Source organism: Salvelinus fontinalis, chromosome 2, assembly GCF_029448725.1.
Source record: "Salvelinus fontinalis isolate EN_2023a chromosome 2, ASM2944872v1, whole genome shotgun sequence".
NCBI lineage: Eukaryota > Metazoa > Chordata > Actinopteri > Salmoniformes > Salmonidae > Salvelinus > Salvelinus fontinalis.
The window spans coordinates 98,503,318-98,522,392 of record NC_074666.1 but is presented as its reverse complement, the minus strand read 5'-3'; the positions used below and the strand labels follow the sequence as shown (position 1 = coordinate 98,522,392).

At 49.5% G+C, this 19,075-nt stretch overlaps 1 protein-coding gene across 1 annotated transcript in view; it reads left to right on the top strand.

Annotated features, from left to right (window-relative positions):
- fam83ga (family with sequence similarity 83 member Ga) overlaps positions 1 to 19,075 on the top strand; it is a 39,011-nt gene that overhangs the window by 13,186 nt on the left and 6,750 nt on the right. The window contains exon 3 of the mRNA XM_055941437.1: positions 18,244 to 18,368. Within this exon, the coding sequence (XP_055797412.1) occupies positions 18,244 to 18,368 (125 nt within the window). The remainder of the gene's footprint in view (positions 1 to 18,243; positions 18,369 to 19,075) is intronic.

Sequence of the window (19,075 nt, the reverse complement as noted above, 5' to 3'; positions counted from 1 at the left end):
CTGATGCTTGCGGGTCTTACACCACAGAGTGATAATGAGCTGTAGTAGTCCTGGTGCTTGGGGGTTTTACACCACAGAGGGATAATGAGTTGTAGTAGTCCTGGTGCTTGGGGGTTTTACATCACAGAGTGATAATGAGCTGTAGTTGTCCTGGTGCTTGGGGGTTTTTACACCACAGAGGGATAATGAGCTGTAGTAGTCCTGGTGCTTGGGGGTTTTACACCACAGAGGGATAATGAGCAGCAGTAGTTCTGGTGCTTGGGGTTTTTACACCACAGAGTGATAATGAGCTGTAGTTGTCCTGGTGCTTGGGGGTTTTACACCACAGAGGGATAATGAGCTGTAGTAGTCCTGGTGCTTGGGGGTTTTACACCACAAAGTGATAATGAGACGCAGTAGTCCTGGGGCTTGGGGGGTTTATACCACAGAGGGATAATGAGCTGTAGTAGTCCTGGTGCTTGGGGGTTTTACACCATGAAGTGATAATGAGATGCAGTAGTCCTGGGGCTTGGTTTTTTTTACACAACAGAGGGATAATGAGCTGTAGTAGTCCTGGTGCTTGGGGGTTTTACACCACAGAGGGATAATGAGCTGTAATAGTCCTGGTGCTTGGGGGGGTTTACACCACAGAGGGATAATGAGCTGTAGTAGTCCTGGTGCTTGGGGGTTTTTACACCACAGAGGGATAATGAGCTGTAGTAGTCCTGGTGCTTGGAGGTTTTACACCACAGAGTGATAATGAGCTGTAGTAGTCCTAGTGCTTGGGGGGTTTTACACCACAGAGTGATAATGAGCTGTAGTAGTCCTGGTGCTTGGGGGTTTTTACACCACAGAGGGATAATGAGCTGTAGTAGTCCTGGTGCTTGGGGGTTTTACACCACAGAGGGATAATGAGACGCAGTAGTCCTGGGGCTTGGGGGTTTTACACCACAGAGGGATAATGAGACGCAGTAGTCCTGGGGCTTGGGGGTTTTACACCACAGAGGGATAATGAGCTGTAGTAGTCCTGGTGCTTGGGGTTTTTTACACCACAGAGGGATAATGAGCTGTAGTAGTCCTGGTGCTTGGGGGTTTTACACCACAAAGTGATAATGAGACGCAGTAGTCCTGGGGCTTGGTTTTTTTTACACAACAGAGGGATATTGAGCTGTAGTAGTCCTGGTGCTTGGGGGTTTTACACCACAGAGGGATAATGAGCTGTAATAGTCCTGGTGCTTGGGGGGGTTTACACCACAGAGGGATAATGAGCTGTAGTAGTCCTGGTGCTTGGGGGTTTTTACACCACAGAGGGATAATGAGCTGTAGTAGTCCTGGTGCTTGGAGGTTTTACACCACAGAGTGATAATGAGCTGTAGTAGTCCTAGTGCTTGGGGGGTTTTACACCACAGAGTGATAATGAGCTGTAGTAGTCCTGGTGCTTGGGGGTTTTTACACCACAGAGGGATAATGAGCTGTAGTAGTCCTGGTGCTTGGTTTTTTTTACACCACAGAGGGATAATGAGCTGTAGTAGTCCTGGTGTTTGGGGGTTTTTACACCACAGAGGCATAATGAGCTGTAGTAGTCCTAGTGCTTGGGGGGTTTTACACCACAGAGTGATAATGAGCTGTAGTAGTCCTGGTGCTTGGGGGTTTTTACACCACAGAGGGATAATGAGCTGTAGTAGTCCTGGTGCTTGGGGGTTTTACACCACAGAGGGATAATGAGACGCAGTAGTCCTGGGGCTTGGGGGTTTTACACCACAGAGGGATAATGAGACGCAGTAGTCCTGGGGCTTGGGGGTTTTACACCACAGAGGGATAATGAGCTGTAGTAGTCCTGGTGCTTGGGGTTTTTTACACCACAGAGGGATAATGAGCTGTAGTAGTCCTGGTGCTTGGGGGTTTTACACCACAAAGTGATAATGAGACGCAGTAGTCCTGGGGCTTGTTTTTTTTTACACAACAGAGGCATAATGAGCTGTAGTAGTCCTGGTGCTTGGGGGTTTTACACCACAGAGGGATAATGAGCTGTAATAGTCCTGGTGCTTGGGGGGGTTTACACCACAGAGGGATAATGAGCTGTAGTAGTCCTGGTGCTTGGGGGTTTTACACCACAGAGGGATAATGAGACGCAGTAGTCCTGGGGCTTGGGGGTTTTACACCACAGAGGGATAATGAGACGCAGTAGTCCTGGGGCTTGGGGGTTTTACACCACAGAGGGATAATGAGCTGTAGTAGTCCTGGTGCTTGGGGTTTTTTACACCACAGAGGGATAATGAGCTGTAGTAGTCCTGGTGCTTGGGGGTTTTACACCACAAAGTGATAATGAGACGCAGTAGTCCTGGGGCTTGTTTTTTTTTACACAACAGAGGGATAATGAGCTGTAGTAGTCCTGGTGCTTGGGGGTTTTACACCACAGAGGGATAATGAGCTGTAATAGTCCTGGTGCTTGGGGGGGTTTACACCACAGAGGGATAATGAGCTGTAGTAGTCCTGGTGCTTGGGGGTTTTTACACCACAGAGGGATAATGAGCTGTAGTAGTCCTGGTGCTTGGAGGTTTTACACCACAGAGTGATAATGAGCTGTAGTAGTCCTAGTGCTTGGGGGGTTTTACACCACAGAGTGATAATGAGCTGTAGTAGTCCTGGTGCTTGGGGGTTTTTACACCACAGAGGGATAATGAGCTGTAGTAGTCCTGGTGCTTGGTTTTTTTTACACCACAGAGGGATAATGAGCTGTAGTAGTCCTGGTGTTTGGGGGTTTTTACACCACAGAGGCATAATGAGCTGTAGTAGTCCTGGTGCTTGGGGGTTTTTACACCACAGAGGGATAATGAGCTGTAGTAGTCCTGGTGCTTGGGGGGTTTTACACCACAGAGGGATAATGAGACGCAGTAGTTCTGGATCCTCTTTCCCAGAAGCATTTGAAGGCAAAGTTCCTCATTAAAATCTTTTGTAGGAGCTCATTAGAGGAACGTTTTATTGTGCTCCTGTAGGCCTACATCTACCAATCAACAGACGGCCCCAAATCAGCTCATCAACTCAGCCAGGATAACACAGTAGTCTATCTATGGGGGGGTTTTCACACCTGTCACTGTGTGCCGATTGAACGGGTAGCCTACAGAATGCAGCCTATTGGAATAGAATCAAATCAAACAGATGGGGCCATTTGCAAACGTCGATGGCACTAGATAATCGCTAGCTGTCTGTCTCGTTAACTCACCACTATGCAGCTAAATTCACCCCCACACAGCTGTCTGTCTCGTTAACTCACTAATATGCAGCTAAATTCCCCCCCACACACAGCTGTCTGTCTCGTTAACTCACCACTATGCAGCTAAATTCCCCCCCTCACACACAGCTGTCTGTCTCGTTAACTCATCAATATGCAGCTAAATTCACCCCCACACAGCTGTCTGTCTCGTTAACTCACTAATATGCAGCTAAATTCCCCCCCACACACAGCTGTCTGTCTCGTTAACTCACCACTATGCAGCTAAATTCCCCCCCTCACACACAGCTGTCTGTCTCGTTAACTCATCAATATGCAGCTAAATTCACCCCCACACAGCTGTCTGTCTCGTTAACTCACTAATATGCAGCTAAATTCCCCCCCACACACAGCTGTCTGTCTCGTTAACTCACCACTATGCAGCTAAATTCACTCTCACACACAGCTGTTTGTCTCGTTAACTCACCACTATGCAGCTAAATTCACTCTCACACACAGTTGTCTGTCTCGTTAACTCACCACTATGCAGCTAAATTCCCCCCCCCCTACACACAGCTGGCTGTCTCGTTAACTCATCACTATGCAGCTAAATTCACCCCACACACAGCTGTCTGTCTCGTTAACTCATCAATATGCAGCTAAATCCCCCCCCCCACACAGCTGCTGTCTCGTTAACTCATCACTATGCAGCTAAATTCCCCCCCCCACACACAGCTAATGTCTCGTTAACTCATCAATATGCAGCTAAATTCCCCCCACACACAGCTGTCTGTCTCGTTTACTCATCAATATGCAGCTAAATTCCCCCCCCCACACAGCTGCTGTCTCGTTAACTCACCACTATGCAGCTAAATCCCCCCCCCCCACACAGCTGCTGTCTCGTTAACTCATCAATATGCAGCTAAATTCACCCCCACACAGCTGTCTGTCTCGTTAACTCACTAATATGCAGCTAAATTCCCCCCCACACACAGCTGTCTGTCTCGTTAACTCACCACTATGCAGCTAAATTCACTCTCACACACAGCTGTTTGTCTCGTTAACTCACCACTATGCAGCTAAATTCACTCTCACACACAGCTGTCTGTCTCGTTAACTCACCACTATGCAGCTAAATTCCCCCCCCCCCCTACACACAGCTGGCTGTCTCGTTAACTCATCACTATGCAGCTAAATTCACCCCACACACAGCTGTCTGTCTCGTTAACTCATCACTATGCAGCTAAATTCACCCCACACACAGCTGTCTGTCTCGTTAACTCATCAATATGCAGCTAAATTCCCCCCACACACACAGCTGCTGTCTCGTTAACTCATCAATATGCAGCTAAATCCCCCCCACACACAGCTGGCTGTGTCGTTAACTCTTCAATATGCAGCTAAATTCCCCCCACACACACAGCTGCTGTCTCGTTAACTCATCACTATGCAGCTAAATTCCCCCCCACACACAGCTGCTGTCTCGTTAACTCATCAATATGCAGCTAAATCCCCCCCCCCCCCCCCCCCCCACACACAGCTGCTGTCTCGTTAACTCATCAATATGCAGCTAAATTCCCCCCACACACAGCTGGCTGTCTCGTTAACTCATCAATATGCAGCTAATTTCCCCCCCCACACAGCTGCTGTCTCGTTAACTCATCAATATGCAGCTAAATTCCCCCCCCCCACACAGCTGCTGTCTCGTTAACTCATCACTATGCAGCTAAATTCCCCCCCACACACAGCTGCTGTCTCGTTAACTCATCAATATGCAGATAAATTCCCCCCCCACACACAGCTGTCTGTCTCGTTAACTCATCACTATGCAGCTAAATTCCCCCCCCCACACACAGCTGCTGTCTCGTTAACTCATCACTATGCAGCTAAATTCCCCCCCCCACACACAGCTGCTGTCTCGTTAACTCATCACTATGCAGCTAAATTCCCCCCACACACAGCAGCTGTCTCGTTAACTCATCAATATGCAGCTAAATTCCCCCCACACACAGCTGCCGTCTCGTTAACTCATCAATATGCAGGTAAATTCCCCCCCACACACAGCTGCTGTCTCGTTAACTCATCAATATGCAGCTAAATTCCCCCCCCCCACACAGCTGCTGTCTCGTTAACTCATCACTATGCAGCTAAATTCCCCCCCCACACAGCTGCTGTCTCGTTAACTCATCACTATGCAGCTAAATTTCCCCCCCACACAGCTGCTGTCTCGTTAACTCATCACTATGCAGCTAAATTCCCCCCCACACACAGCTGCTGTCTCGTTAACTCATCACTATGCAGCTAAATTCCCCCCACACACAGCTGGCTGTCTCGTTAACTCATCACTATGCAGCTAAATTCCCCCCCACACACACAGCTGGCTGTCTCGTTAACTCATCACTATGCAGCTAAATTCCCCCCCACACACAGCTGCTGTCTCGTTAACTCATCACTATGCAGCTAAATTCCCCCCACACACAGCTGCTGTCTCGTTAACTCATCACTATGCAGCTAAATTCCCCCCCCACACAGCTGTCTGTCTCGTTAATTCATCAATATGCAGCTAAATTCCCCCCACACACAGCTGCTCTCTCGGTAACTCATCACTATGCAGCTAAATTCCCCCCCCCCCCCACACACAGCTGCTGTCTCGTTAACTCATCAATATGCAGCTAAATTCCCCCTACACACAGCTGCTGTCTCGTTAACTCATCAATATGCAGCTAAATCCCCCCCCACACAGCTGCTGTCTCGTTAACTCATCAATATGCAGATAAATTCCCCCCCCACACACAGCTGTCTGTCTCGTTAACTCATCACTATGCAGCTAAATTCCCCCCCCCCACACACAGCTGCTGTCTCGTTAACTCATCACTATGCAGCTAAATTCCCCCCCCCACACACAGCTGCTGTCTCGTTAACTCATCACTATGCAGCTAAATTCCCCCCACACACAGCAGCTGTCTCGTTAACTCATCAATATGCAGCTAAATTCCCCCCACACACAGCTGCCGTCTCGTTAACTCATCAATATGCAGGTAAATTCCCCCCCACACACAGCTGCTGTCTCGTTAACTCATCAATATGCAGCTAAATCCCCCCCCCCACACAGCTGCTGTCTCGTTAACTCATCACTATGCAGCTAAATTCCCCCCCCACACAGCTGCTGTCTCGTTAACTCATCACTATGCAGCTAAATTTCCCCCCCCACACAGCTGCTGTCTCGTTAACTCATCACTATGCAGCTAAATTCCCCCCCACACACAGCTGCTGTCTCGTTAACTCATCACTATGCAGCTAAATTCCCCCCACACACAGCTGGCTGTCTCGTTAACTCATCACTATGCAGCTAAATTCCCCCCCACACACACAGCTGGCTGTCTCGTTAACTCATCACTATGCAGCTAAATTCCCCCCCACACACAGCTGCTGTCTCGTTAACTCATCACTATGCAGCTAAATTCCCCCCACACACAGCTGCTGTCTCGTTAACTCATCACTATGCAGCTAAATTCCCCCCACACACAGCTGTCTGTCTCGTTAATTCATCAATATGCAGCTAAATTACCCCCACACACAGCTGCTCTCTCGGTAACTCATCACTATGCAGCTAAATTCCCCCCCCCCCCCACACACAGCTGCTGTCTCGTTAACTCATCAATATGCAGCTAAATTCCCCCTACACACAGCTGCTGTCTCGTTAACTCATCAATATGCAGCTAAATCCCCCCCCACACAGCTGCTGTCTCGTTAACTCATCAATATGCAGCTAAATTCACCCCCCCCCACAGCTGCTGTCTCGTTAACTCATCACTATGCAGCTAATTTCCCACCCACACAGCTGCTGTCTCGTTACCTCATCAATATGCAGCTAAATTCCCCCCACACACAGCTGCTGTCTCGTTAACTCATCACTATGCAGCTAAATTCCCCCCCCACACAGCTGCTGTCTCGTTAACTCATCACTATGCAGCTAAATTCCCCCCCCACACAGCTGCTGTCTCGTTAACTCATCACTATGCAGCTAAATTCCCCCCCCACACAGCTGCTGTCTCGTTAACTCACCACTATGCAGCTAAATTCCCCTCACACACAGCTGTCTGTCTCGTTAACTCACCACTATGCAGCTAAATTCCCCCCCCACACACAGCTGCTGTCTCGTTAACTCATCACTATGCAGCTAAATTCCCCCTACACACAGCTGCTGTCTCGTTAACTCACCACTATGCAGCTAAATCCCCCCCCCCCCACACAGCTGCTGTCTCGTTAACTCATCAATATGCAGCTAAATTCACCCCCACACAGCTGTCTGTCTCGTTAACTCACTAATATGCAGCTAAATTCCCCCCCACACACAGCTGTCTGTCTCGTTAACTCACCACTATGCAGCTAAATTCACTCTCACACACAGCTGTTTGTCTCGTTAACTCACCACTATGCAGCTAAATTCACTCTCACACACAGCTGTCTGTCTCGTTAACTCACCACTATGCAGCTAAATTCCCCCCCCCCCTACACACAGCTGGCTGTCTCGTTAACTCATCACTATGCAGCTAAATTCACCCCACACACAGCTGTCTGTCTCGTTAACTCATCACTATGCAGCTAAATTCACCCCACACACAGCTGTCTGTCTCGTTAACTCATCAATATGCAGCTAAATTCCCCCCACACACACAGCTGCTGTCTCGTTAACTCATCAATATGCAGCTAAATCCCCCCCACACACAGCTGGCTGTGTCGTTAACTCTTCAATATGCAGCTAAATTCCCCCCACACACACAGCTGCTGTCTCGTTAACTCATCACTATGCAGCTAAATTCCCCCCCACACACAGCTGCTGTCTCGTTAACTCATCAATATGCAGCTAAATCCCCCCCCCCCCCCCCCCCCACACACAGCTGCTGTCTCGTTAACTCATCAATATGCAGCTAAATTCCCCCCACACACAGCTGGCTGTCTCGTTAACTCATCAATATGCAGCTAATTTCCCCCCCCACACAGCTGCTGTCTCGTTAACTCATCAATATGCAGCTAAATTCCCCCCCCCCCACACAGCTGCTGTCTCGTTAACTCATCACTATGCAGCTAAATTCCCCCCCCACACACAGCTGCTGTCTCGTTAACTCATCAATATGCAGATAAATTCCCCCCCCACACACAGCTGTCTGTCTCGTTAACTCATCACTATGCAGCTAAATTCCCCCCCCCACACACAGCTGCTGTCTCGTTAACTCATCACTATGCAGCTAAATTCCCCCCCCCACACACAGCTGCTGTCTCGTTAACTCATCACTATGCAGCTAAATTCCCCCCACACACAGCAGCTGTCTCGTTAACTCATCAATATGCAGCTAAATTCCCCCCACACACAGCTGCCGTCTCGTTAACTCATCAATATGCAGGTAAATTCCCCCCCACACACAGCTGCTGTCTCGTTAACTCATCAATATGCAGCTAAATTCCCCCCCCCCCACACAGCTGCTGTCTCGTTAACTCATCACTATGCAGCTAAATTCCCCCCCCACACAGCTGCTGTCTCGTTAACTCATCACTATGCAGCTAAATTTCCCCCCCACACAGCTGCTGTCTCGTTAACTCATCACTATGCAGCTAAATTCCCCCCCACACACAGCTGCTGTCTCGTTAACTCATCACTATGCAGCTAAATTCCCCCCACACACAGCTGGCTGTCTCGTTAACTCATCACTATGCAGCTAAATTCCCCCCCACACAAACAGCTGGCTGTCTCGTTAACTCATCACTATGCAGCTAAATTCCCCCCCACACACAGCTGCTGTCTCGTTAACTCATCACTATGCAGCTAAATTCCCCCCACACACAGCTGCTGTCTCGTTAACTCATCACTATGCAGCTAAATTCCCCCCACACACAGCTGTCTGTCTCGTTAATTCATCAATATGCAGCTAAATTCCCCCCACACACAGCTGCTCTCTCGGTAACTCATCACTATGCAGCTAAATTCCCCCCCCCCCACACACAGCTGCTGTCTCGTTAACTCATCAATATGCAGCTAAATTCCCCCTACACACAGCTGCTGTCTCGTTAACTCATCAATATGCAGCTAAATCCCCCCCCACACAGCTGCTGTCTCGTTAACTCATCAATATGCAGATAAATTTTACCCCCACACACAGCTGTCTGTCTCGTTAACTCATCACTATGCAGCTAAATTCCCCCCCCCCACACACAGCTGCTGTCTCGTTAACTCATCACTATGCAGCTAAATTCCCCCCCCCACACACAGCTGCTGTCTCGTTAACTCATCACTATGCAGCTAAATTCCCCCCACACACAGCAGCTGTCTCGTTAACTCATCAATATGCAGCTAAATTCCCCCCACACACAGCTGCCGTCTCGTTAACTCATCAATATGCAGGTAAATTCCCCCCCACACACAGCTGCTGTCTCGTTAACTCATCAATATGCAGCTAAATCCCCCCCCCACACAGCTGCTGTCTCGTTAACTCATCACTATGCAGCTAAATTCCCCCCCCACACAGCTGCTGTCTCGTTAACTCATCACTATGCAGCTAAATTTCCCCCCCACACAGCTGCTGTCTCGTTAACTCATCACTATGCAGCTAAATTCCCCCCCACACACAGCTGCTGTCTCGTTAACTCATCACTATGCAGCTAAATTCCCCCCACACACAGCTGGCTGTCTCGTTAACTCATCACTATGCAGCTAAATTCCCCCCCACACACACAGCTGGCTGTCTCGTTAACTCATCACTATGCAGCTAAATTCCCCCCCACACACAGCTGCTGTCTCGTTAACTCATCACTATGCAGCTAAATTCCCCCCACACACAGCTGCTGTCTCGTTAACTCATCACTATGCAGCTAAATTCCCCCCACACACAGCTGTCTGTCTCGTTAATTCATCAATATGCAGCTAAATTCCCCCCACACACAGCTGCTCTCTCGGTAACTCATCACTATGCAGCTAAATTCCCCCCCCCCCCCCACACACAGCTGCTGTCTCGTTAACTCATCAATATGCAGCTAAATTCCCCCTACACACAGCTGCTGTCTCGTTAACTCATCAATATGCAGCTAAATCCCCCCCCACACAGCTGCTGTCTCGTTAACTCATCAATATGCAGCTAAATTCACCCCCCCCACAGCTGCTGTCTCGTTAACTCATCACTATGCAGCTAATTTCCCACCCACACAGCTGCTGTCTCGTTACCTCATCAATATGCAGCTAAATTCCCCCCACACACAGCTGCTGTCTCGTTAACTCATCACTATGCAGCTAAATTCCCCCCCCACACAGCTGCTGTCTCGTTAACTCATCACTATGCAGCTAAATTCCCCCCCCACACAGCTGCTGTCTCGTTAACTCATCACTATGCAGCTAAATTCCCCCCCCACACAGCTGCTGTCTCGTTAACTCACCACTATGCAGCTAAATTCCCCTCACACACAGCTGTCTGTCTCGTTAACTCACCACTATGCAGCTAAATTCCCCCCCCACACACAGCTGCTGTCTCGTTAACTCATCACTATGCAGCTAAATTCCCCCTACACACAGCTGCTGTCTCGTTAACTCATCAATATGCAGCTAAATTCCCCACACACAGCTGCTGTCTCGTTAACTCATCACTATGCAGCTAAATTCCCCCTACACACAGCTGCTGTCTCGTTAACTCATCACTATGCAGCTAAATTCCCCCTACACACAGCTGCTGTCTCGTTAACTCATCAATATGCAGCTAAATTCCCCCCCCACACACAGCTGCTGTCTCGTTAACTCATCACTATGCAGCTAAATTCCCCCCACACACAGCTGGCTGTCTCGTTAACTCATCACTATGCAGCTAAATTCCCCCCCCCACACAGCTGCTGTCTCGTTAACTCATCACTATGCAGCTAAATTCCCCCCACACACAGCTGCTGTCTCGTTAACTCATCACTATGCAGCTAAATTCCCCCCCCACAGCTGGTGTCTCGTTAACTCATCAATATGCAGCTAAATACCCCCCCCCCACAGCTGCTATCTCGTTAACTCATCACTATGCAGCTAAATTCCCCCCCACACACAGCTGCTATCTCGTTAACTCATCAATATGCAGCTAAATTCCCCCCACACACAGCTGCTGTCTCGTTAACTCATCACTATGCAGCTAAATTCCCCCCACACACAGCTGCTGTCTCGTTAACTCATCAATATGCAGCTAAATTCCCCCCACACACAGCTGCTGTCTCGTTAACTCATCAATATGCAGCTAAATCCCCCCCCCCCCCACACACAGCTGCTGTCTCGTTAACTCATCAATATGCAGCTAAATTCCCCCCCCCCCCCCCCCACACAGCTGCTGTCTCGTTAACTCATCAATATGCAGCTAAATCCCCCCCCCCACACACAGCTGCTGTCTCGTTAACTCATCAATATGCAGCTAAATTCACCCCCCACACAGCTGTCTGTCTCGTTAACTCATCAATATGCAGCTAAATCCCCCCCCCCACACAGCTGCTGTCTCGTTAACTCATCACTATGCAGCTAAATTCCCCCCCCCACACAGCTGCTCTCTCATTAACTCATCACTATGCAGCTAAATCCCCCCCCCCCCCCCCCCCACACAGCTGCTGTCTCATTAACTCATCAATGTGCAGTTAAAACTCCTCCCACACAGCTGATCTCAACCATTATTGGTCACCTCATTCCTGCTTCCTGAAAGATGATGTCGTAGGTACCCCTTAGTCCTTCTTGCGACCAAAGTCATTCAAGAAATGTTGGCCCTCTGATTGGTTTAGTAATCGCAAACAACTTAGTCCTTTTGAAAAAACAAAAACAGATTAACGTCGATGTAGCTATTTGACATTGCGTACAAAAGAAATGAATGATGTCATCGTTTACCGCGGAGTAAATCGAAACCGTGGCAATTTCCCCGAAACACTTTGTACGAACGGAAACTAATGTTGGTGTAGCAGACTGGTTGAGCAGCACCGACCGAGGTCACAGACTGGTTGAGCAGCACCGACCGCGGTCACAGGCTGGTTGAGCAGCACCGACCACGGTCACAGACTGGTTGAGCAGCACCAGACAAGAAAGACAAACAGACAGACAGACAGACAGACAGACAGACAGACAGACAGACAGACAGACAGGCAGTCAGACAGGCAGGCAGGCAGGCAGACAGACAGACAGACAGACAGACAGACAGACAGACAGGCAGACAGACAGGCAGGCAGACAGACAGACAGACAGACAGGCAGGCAGTCAGACAGGCAGGCAGGCAGGCAGACAGACAGGCAGGCAGGCAGGCAGACAGACAGACAGACAGACAGACAGAGACACAGACAGACAGACAGACAGACAGACAGACAGACAGACAGACAGACAGACAGACAGACAGACAGAACAGGGAGAGGAGTGGAGAGAGAGTATTTTATAGAGCCCCAGTGATGTGGCTGTGTGCTACTTTCCATATGTTGACAGACAGACAGACAGACAGACAGGCAGGCAGGCAGGCAGGCAGGCAGGCAGACAGACAGACAGACAGAGACACAGACAGACAGACAGACAGACAGACAGACAGACAGACAGACAGACAGACAGACAGACAGACAGACAGAACAGGGAGAGGAGTGGAGAGAGAGTATTTTATAGAGCCCCAGTGATGTGGCTGTGTGCTACTTTCCATATGTTGACAGACAGACAGACAGACAGACAGACAGACAGACAGGCAGGCAGGCAGGCAGGCAGGCAGGCAGGCAGGCAGGCAGACAGACAGACAGACAGACAGACAGAGACACAGACAGACAGACAGACAGACAGACAGACAGACAGACAGACAGACAGAACAGGGAGAGGAGTGGAGAGAGAGTATTTTATAGAGCCCCAGTGATGTGGCTGTGTGCTACTTTCCATATGTTGTCTGACAGTTAAACAGGCTTCACCAGGTCACACCCACAGAACAGACAACAGACAACCTGTTGAACCACTTACTGTAAACACCAGTCATTATGTCCTGCTGTCCACTGTCCTCTCAACACCAGTCATTATGTCCTGCTGTCCACTGTCCTCTCAACACACCAGTCATTATGTCCTGCTGTCCACTGTCCTCTCAATACACCAGACATTATGTCCTGCTGTCCACTGTCCTCTCAACACACCAGTCATTATGTCCTGCTGTCCACTGTCCTCTCAACACACCAGACATTATGTCCTGCTGTCCACTGTCCTCTCAACACCAGTCATTATGTCCTGCTGTCCACTGTCCTCTCAACACACCAGTCATTATGTCCTGCTGTCCACTGTCCTCTCAACACCAGTCATTATGTCCTGCTGTCCACTGTCCTCTCAACACACCAGTCATTATGTCCTGCTGTCCACTGTCCTCTCAATACACCAGTCATTATGTCCTGCTGTCCTCTCAGCACCAGTCATTATGTCCTGCTGTCCACTGTCCTCTCAACACACCAGTCATTATGTCCTGCTGTCCACTGTCCTCTCAACACACCAGTCATTATGTCCTGCTGTCCACTGTCCTCTCAACACACCAGGCATTATGTCCTGCTGTCCACTGTCCTCTCAACACACCAGTCATTATGTCCTGCTGTCCTCTCAACACACCAGTCATTATGTCCTGCTGTCCACTGTCCTCTCAACACACCAGTCATTATGTCCTGCTGTCCTCTCAACACCAGTCATTATGTCCTGCTGTCCACTGTCCTCTCAACACACCAGTCATTATGTCCTGCTGTCCACTGTCCTCTCAACACACCAGTCATTATGTCCTGCTGTCCACTGTCCTCTCAACACCAGTCATTATGTCCTGCTGTCCACTGTCCTCTCAACACACCAGTCATTATGTCCTGCTGTCCTCTCAACACACCAGTCATTATGTCCTGCTGTCCTCTCAACACCAGTCATTATGTCCTGCTGTCCTCTCAACACCAGTCATTATGTCCTACTGTCCTCTCAACACCAGTCATTATGTCCTGCTGTCCTCTCAACACCAGTCATTATGTCCTGCTGTCCTCTCAACACCAGTCATTATGTCCTGCTGTCCTCTCAACACCAGTCATTATGTCCTACTGTCCTCTCAACACCAGTCATTATGTCCTGCTGTCCACTGTCCTCTCAACACCAGTCATTATGTCCTGCTGTCCACTGTCCTCTCAACACCAGTCATTATGTCCTGCTGTCCACTGTCCTCTCAACACACCAGTCATTATGTCCTGCTGTCCACTGTCCTCTCAACACACCAGTCATTATGTCCTGCTGTCCACTGTCCTCTCAACACACCAGTCATTATGTCCTGCTGTCCACTGTCCTCTCAACACCAGTCATTATGTCCTACTGTCCACTGTCCTCTCAACACACCAGTCATTATGTCCTGCTGTCCACTGTCCTCTCAACACATCAGTCATTATGTCCTGCTGCCCTCTCAACACACCAGTCATTATGTCCTGCTGTCCACTGTCCTCTCAACACCAGTCATTATGTCCTGCTGTCCACTGTCCTCTCAACACACCAGTCATTATGTCCTGCTGTCCTCTCAACACACCAGTCATTATGTCCTGTCCTCTCAACACCAGTCATTATGTCCTGCTGTCCACTGTCCTCTCAACACACCAGTCATTATGTCCTGCTGTCCACTGTCCTCTCAACACACCAGTCATTATGTCCTGCTGTCCACTGTCCTCTCAACACACCAGTTATTATGTCCTGCTGTCCACTGTCCTCTCAACACACCAGTCATTATGTCCTGCTGTCCACTGTCCTCTCAACACACCAGTCATTATGTCCTGCTGTCCACTGTCCTCTCAACACACCAGTTAGTATGTCCTGCTGTCCACTGTCTTCTCAACACACCAGTCATTATGTCCTGCTGTCCACTGTCCTCTCAACACACCAGGCATTATGTCCTGCTGTCCACTGTCCTCTCAACACACCAGTCATTATGTCCTACTGTCCACTGTCCTCTCAACACACCAGTCATTATGTCCTGCTGTCCACTGTCCTCTCAACACACCAGTCATTATGTCCTGCTGTCCACTGTCCTCTCAACACACCAGTCATTATGTCCTGCTGTCCACTGTCCTCTCAACACACCAGTCATTATGTCCTGCTGTCCACTGTCCTCTCAACACACCAGTCATTATGTCCTGCTGTCCACTGTCCTCTCAACACACCAGTCATTATGTCCTGCTGTCCACTGTACTCTCAACACACCAGTCATTATGTCCTGCTGTCCACTGTCCTCTCAACACCAGTCATTATGTCCACTGTCCTCTGTCCTCTCAACACACCAGTCATTATGTCCTGCTGTCCACTGTCCTCTCAACACACCAGTCATTATGTCCTGCTGTCCACTGTCCTCTCAACACACCAGGCATTATGTCCTGCTGTCCACTGTCCTCTCAACACACCAGTCATTATGTCCTGCTGTCCTCTCAACACCAGTCATTATGTCCTGCTGTCCTCTCAACACCAGTCATTATGTCCTGCTGTCCTCTCAACACCAGTCATTATGTCCTGCTGTCCTCTCAACACCAGTCATTATGTCCTACTGTCCTCTCAACACCAGTCATTATGTCCTGCTGTCCACTGTCCTCTCAACACCAGTCATTATGTCCTGCTGTCCACTGTCCTCTCAACACCAGTCATTATGTCCTGCTGTCCACTGTCCTCTCAACACACCAGTCATTATGTCCTGCTGTCCACTGTCCTCTCAACACACCAGTCATTATGTCCTGCTGTCCACTGTCCTCTCAACACACCAGTCATTATGTCCTGCTGTCCACTGTCCTCTCAACACCAGTCATTATGTCCTACTGTCCACTGTCCTCTCAACACACCAGTCATTATGTCCTGCTGTCCACTGTCCTCTCAACACATCAGTCATTATGTCCTGCTGTCCTCTCAACACACCAGTCATTATGTCCTGCTGTCCACTGTCCTCTCAACACCAGTCATTATGTCCTGCTGTCCACTGTCCTCTCAACACACCAGTCATTATGTCCTGCTGTCCTCTCAACACACCAGTCATTATGTCCTGTCCTCTCAACACCAGTCATTATGTCCTGCTGTCCACTGTCCTCTCAACACACCAGTCATTATGTCCTGCTGTCCACTGTCCTCTCAACACACCAGTCATTATGTCCTGCTGTCCACTGTCCTCTCAACACACCAGTTATTATGTCTTGCTGTCCACTGTCCTCTCAACACACCAGTCATTATGTCCTGCTGTCCACTGTCCTCTCAACACACCAGTCATTATGTCCTGCTGTCCACTGTCCTCTCAACACACCAGTTAGTATGTCCTGCTGTCCACTGTCCTCTCAACACACCAGTCATTATGTCCTGCTGTCCACTGTCCTCTCAACACACCAGGCATTATGTCCTGCTGTCCACTGTCCTCTCAACACACCAGTCATTATGTCCTACTGTCCACTGTCCTCTCAACACACCAGTCATTATGTCCTGCTGTCCACTGTCCTCTCAACACACCAGTCATTATGTCCTGCTGTCCACTGTCCTCTCAACACACCAGTCATTATGTCCTGCTGTCCACTGTCCTCTCAACACACCAGTCATTATGTCCTGCTGTCCACTGTCCTCTCAACACACCAGTCATTATGTCCTGCTGTCCACTGTCCTCTCAACACACCAGTCATTATGTCCTGCTGTCCACTGTCCTCTCAACACACCAGTCATTATGTCCTGCTGTCCACTGTCCTCTCAACACCAGTCATTATGTCCACTGTCCTCTGTCCTCTCAACACACCAGTCATTATGTCCTGCTGTCCACTGTCCTCTCAACACACCAGTCATTATGTCCTGCTGTCCACTGTCCTCTCAACACACCAGGCATTATGTCCTGCTGTCCACTGTCCTCTCAACACACCAGTCATTATGTCCTACTGTCCACTGTCCTCTCAACACACCAGTCATTATGTCCTGCTGTCCACTGTCCTCTCAACACACCAGTCATTATGTCCTGCTGTCCACTGTCCTCTCAACACACCAGGCATTATGTCCTGCTGTCCACTGTCCTCTCAACACACCAGTCATTATGTCCTGCTGTCCACTGTCCTCTCAACACACCAGTCATTATGTCCTGCTGTCCTCTCAACACACCAGTCATTATGTCCTGCTGTCCACTGTCCTCTCAATACACCAGTCATTATGTCCTGCTGTCCACTGTCCTCTCAACGCACCAGTCATTATGTCCTGCTGTCCACTGTCCTCTCAATACACCAGTCATTATGTCCTGTCCTCTCAACACCAGTCATTATGTCCTGCTGTCCTCTCAACACCAGTCATTATGTCCTGCTGTCCACTGTCCTCTCAACACACCAGTCATTATGTCCTGTCCTCTCAACACACCAGTCATTATGTCCTGCTGTCCACTGTCCTCTCAACACACCAGTCATTATGTCCTGTCCTCTCAACACACCAGTCATTATGTCCTGCTGTCCACTGTCCTCTCAACACACCAGTCATTATGTCCTACTGTCCTCTCAACACCAGTCATTATGTCCTGCTGTCCTCTGTCCTCTCAACACACCAGTCATTATGTCCTACTGTCCTCTCAACACCAGTCATTATGTCCTGCTGTCCTCTGTCCTCTCAACACACCAGTCATTATGTCCTGCTGTCCTCTGAACACCAGTCATTATGTCCTGCTGTCCTCTCAACACCAGTCATTATGTCCTGTCCTCTCAACACACCAGTCATTATGTCCTGCTGTCCACTGTCCTCTCAACACACCAGTCATTATGTCCTGCTGTCCACTGTCCTCTCAACACACCAGTCATTATGTCCTGCTGTCCTCTGAACACCAGTCATTATGTCCTGCTGTCCTCTCAACACCAGTCATTATGTCCTGTCCTCTCAACACACCAGTCATTATGTCCTGCTGTCCACTGTCCTCTCAACACACCAGTCATTATGTCCTGCTGTCCACTGTCCTCTCAACACACCAGTCATTATGTCCTACTGTCCTCTCAACACCAGTCATTATGTCCTGTCCTCTCAACACCAGTCATTATGTCCTGTCCTCTCAACACAGAGCCTGCGTGTTCGTGTCTCAGGGGGAACAGAGTTCTTCAGTAGGTCGTGTACCAGAGTGAGAGGACGGCTGGGTCACAGGTTCCTGTTGATAGATGGAGACAAGGCTGTTTCTGGATCGTACAGGTACCCTAACCTCTGACCCCTAACTTCTGACTCCTAACCCTCTGACTCCTAACCCTCTGACCCCTAACCCTCTGACTCCTAACCCTCTGACTCCTAACCCTCTGACTCCTAACCTCTGACCCCTAACTTCTGACTCCTAACCCTCTGACTCCTAACCCTCTGACTCCTAACCCTCTAACCCCTAACCCTCTGACCCCTAACCCTCTGACCCCTAATCCTCTGACCCCTAATCCTCTGACCCCTAACCCTCTGACTCCTAACCCCTAACCCTCTGACCCCTAACCCTCTGACCCCTAACCCTCTGACTCCTAACCCCTAACCCTCTGACTCCTAACCCCTAACCCTCTGATTCCTAACCCCTAACCCTCTGACCCCTAACCCTCTGACTCCTAACCCCTAACCCTCTGACTCCTAACCCCTAACCCTCTGATTCCTAACCCCTAACCCTCTGACCCCTAACCCTCTGACTCCTAACCCCTAACCCTCTGACTCCTAACCCCTAACCCTCTGATTCCTAACCCCTAACCCTCTGACCCCTAACCCTCTGACTCCTAACCCCTAACCCTCTGACTCCTAACCCTCTGACTCCTAATCCTCTGACCCCTAACCCTCTGACCCCTAACCCTCTGACCCCTAACCCCTAACCATCTGACTCCTAACCCTCTGACTCCTAACCCTCTGACCCCTAACCCTCTGACCCCTAACCC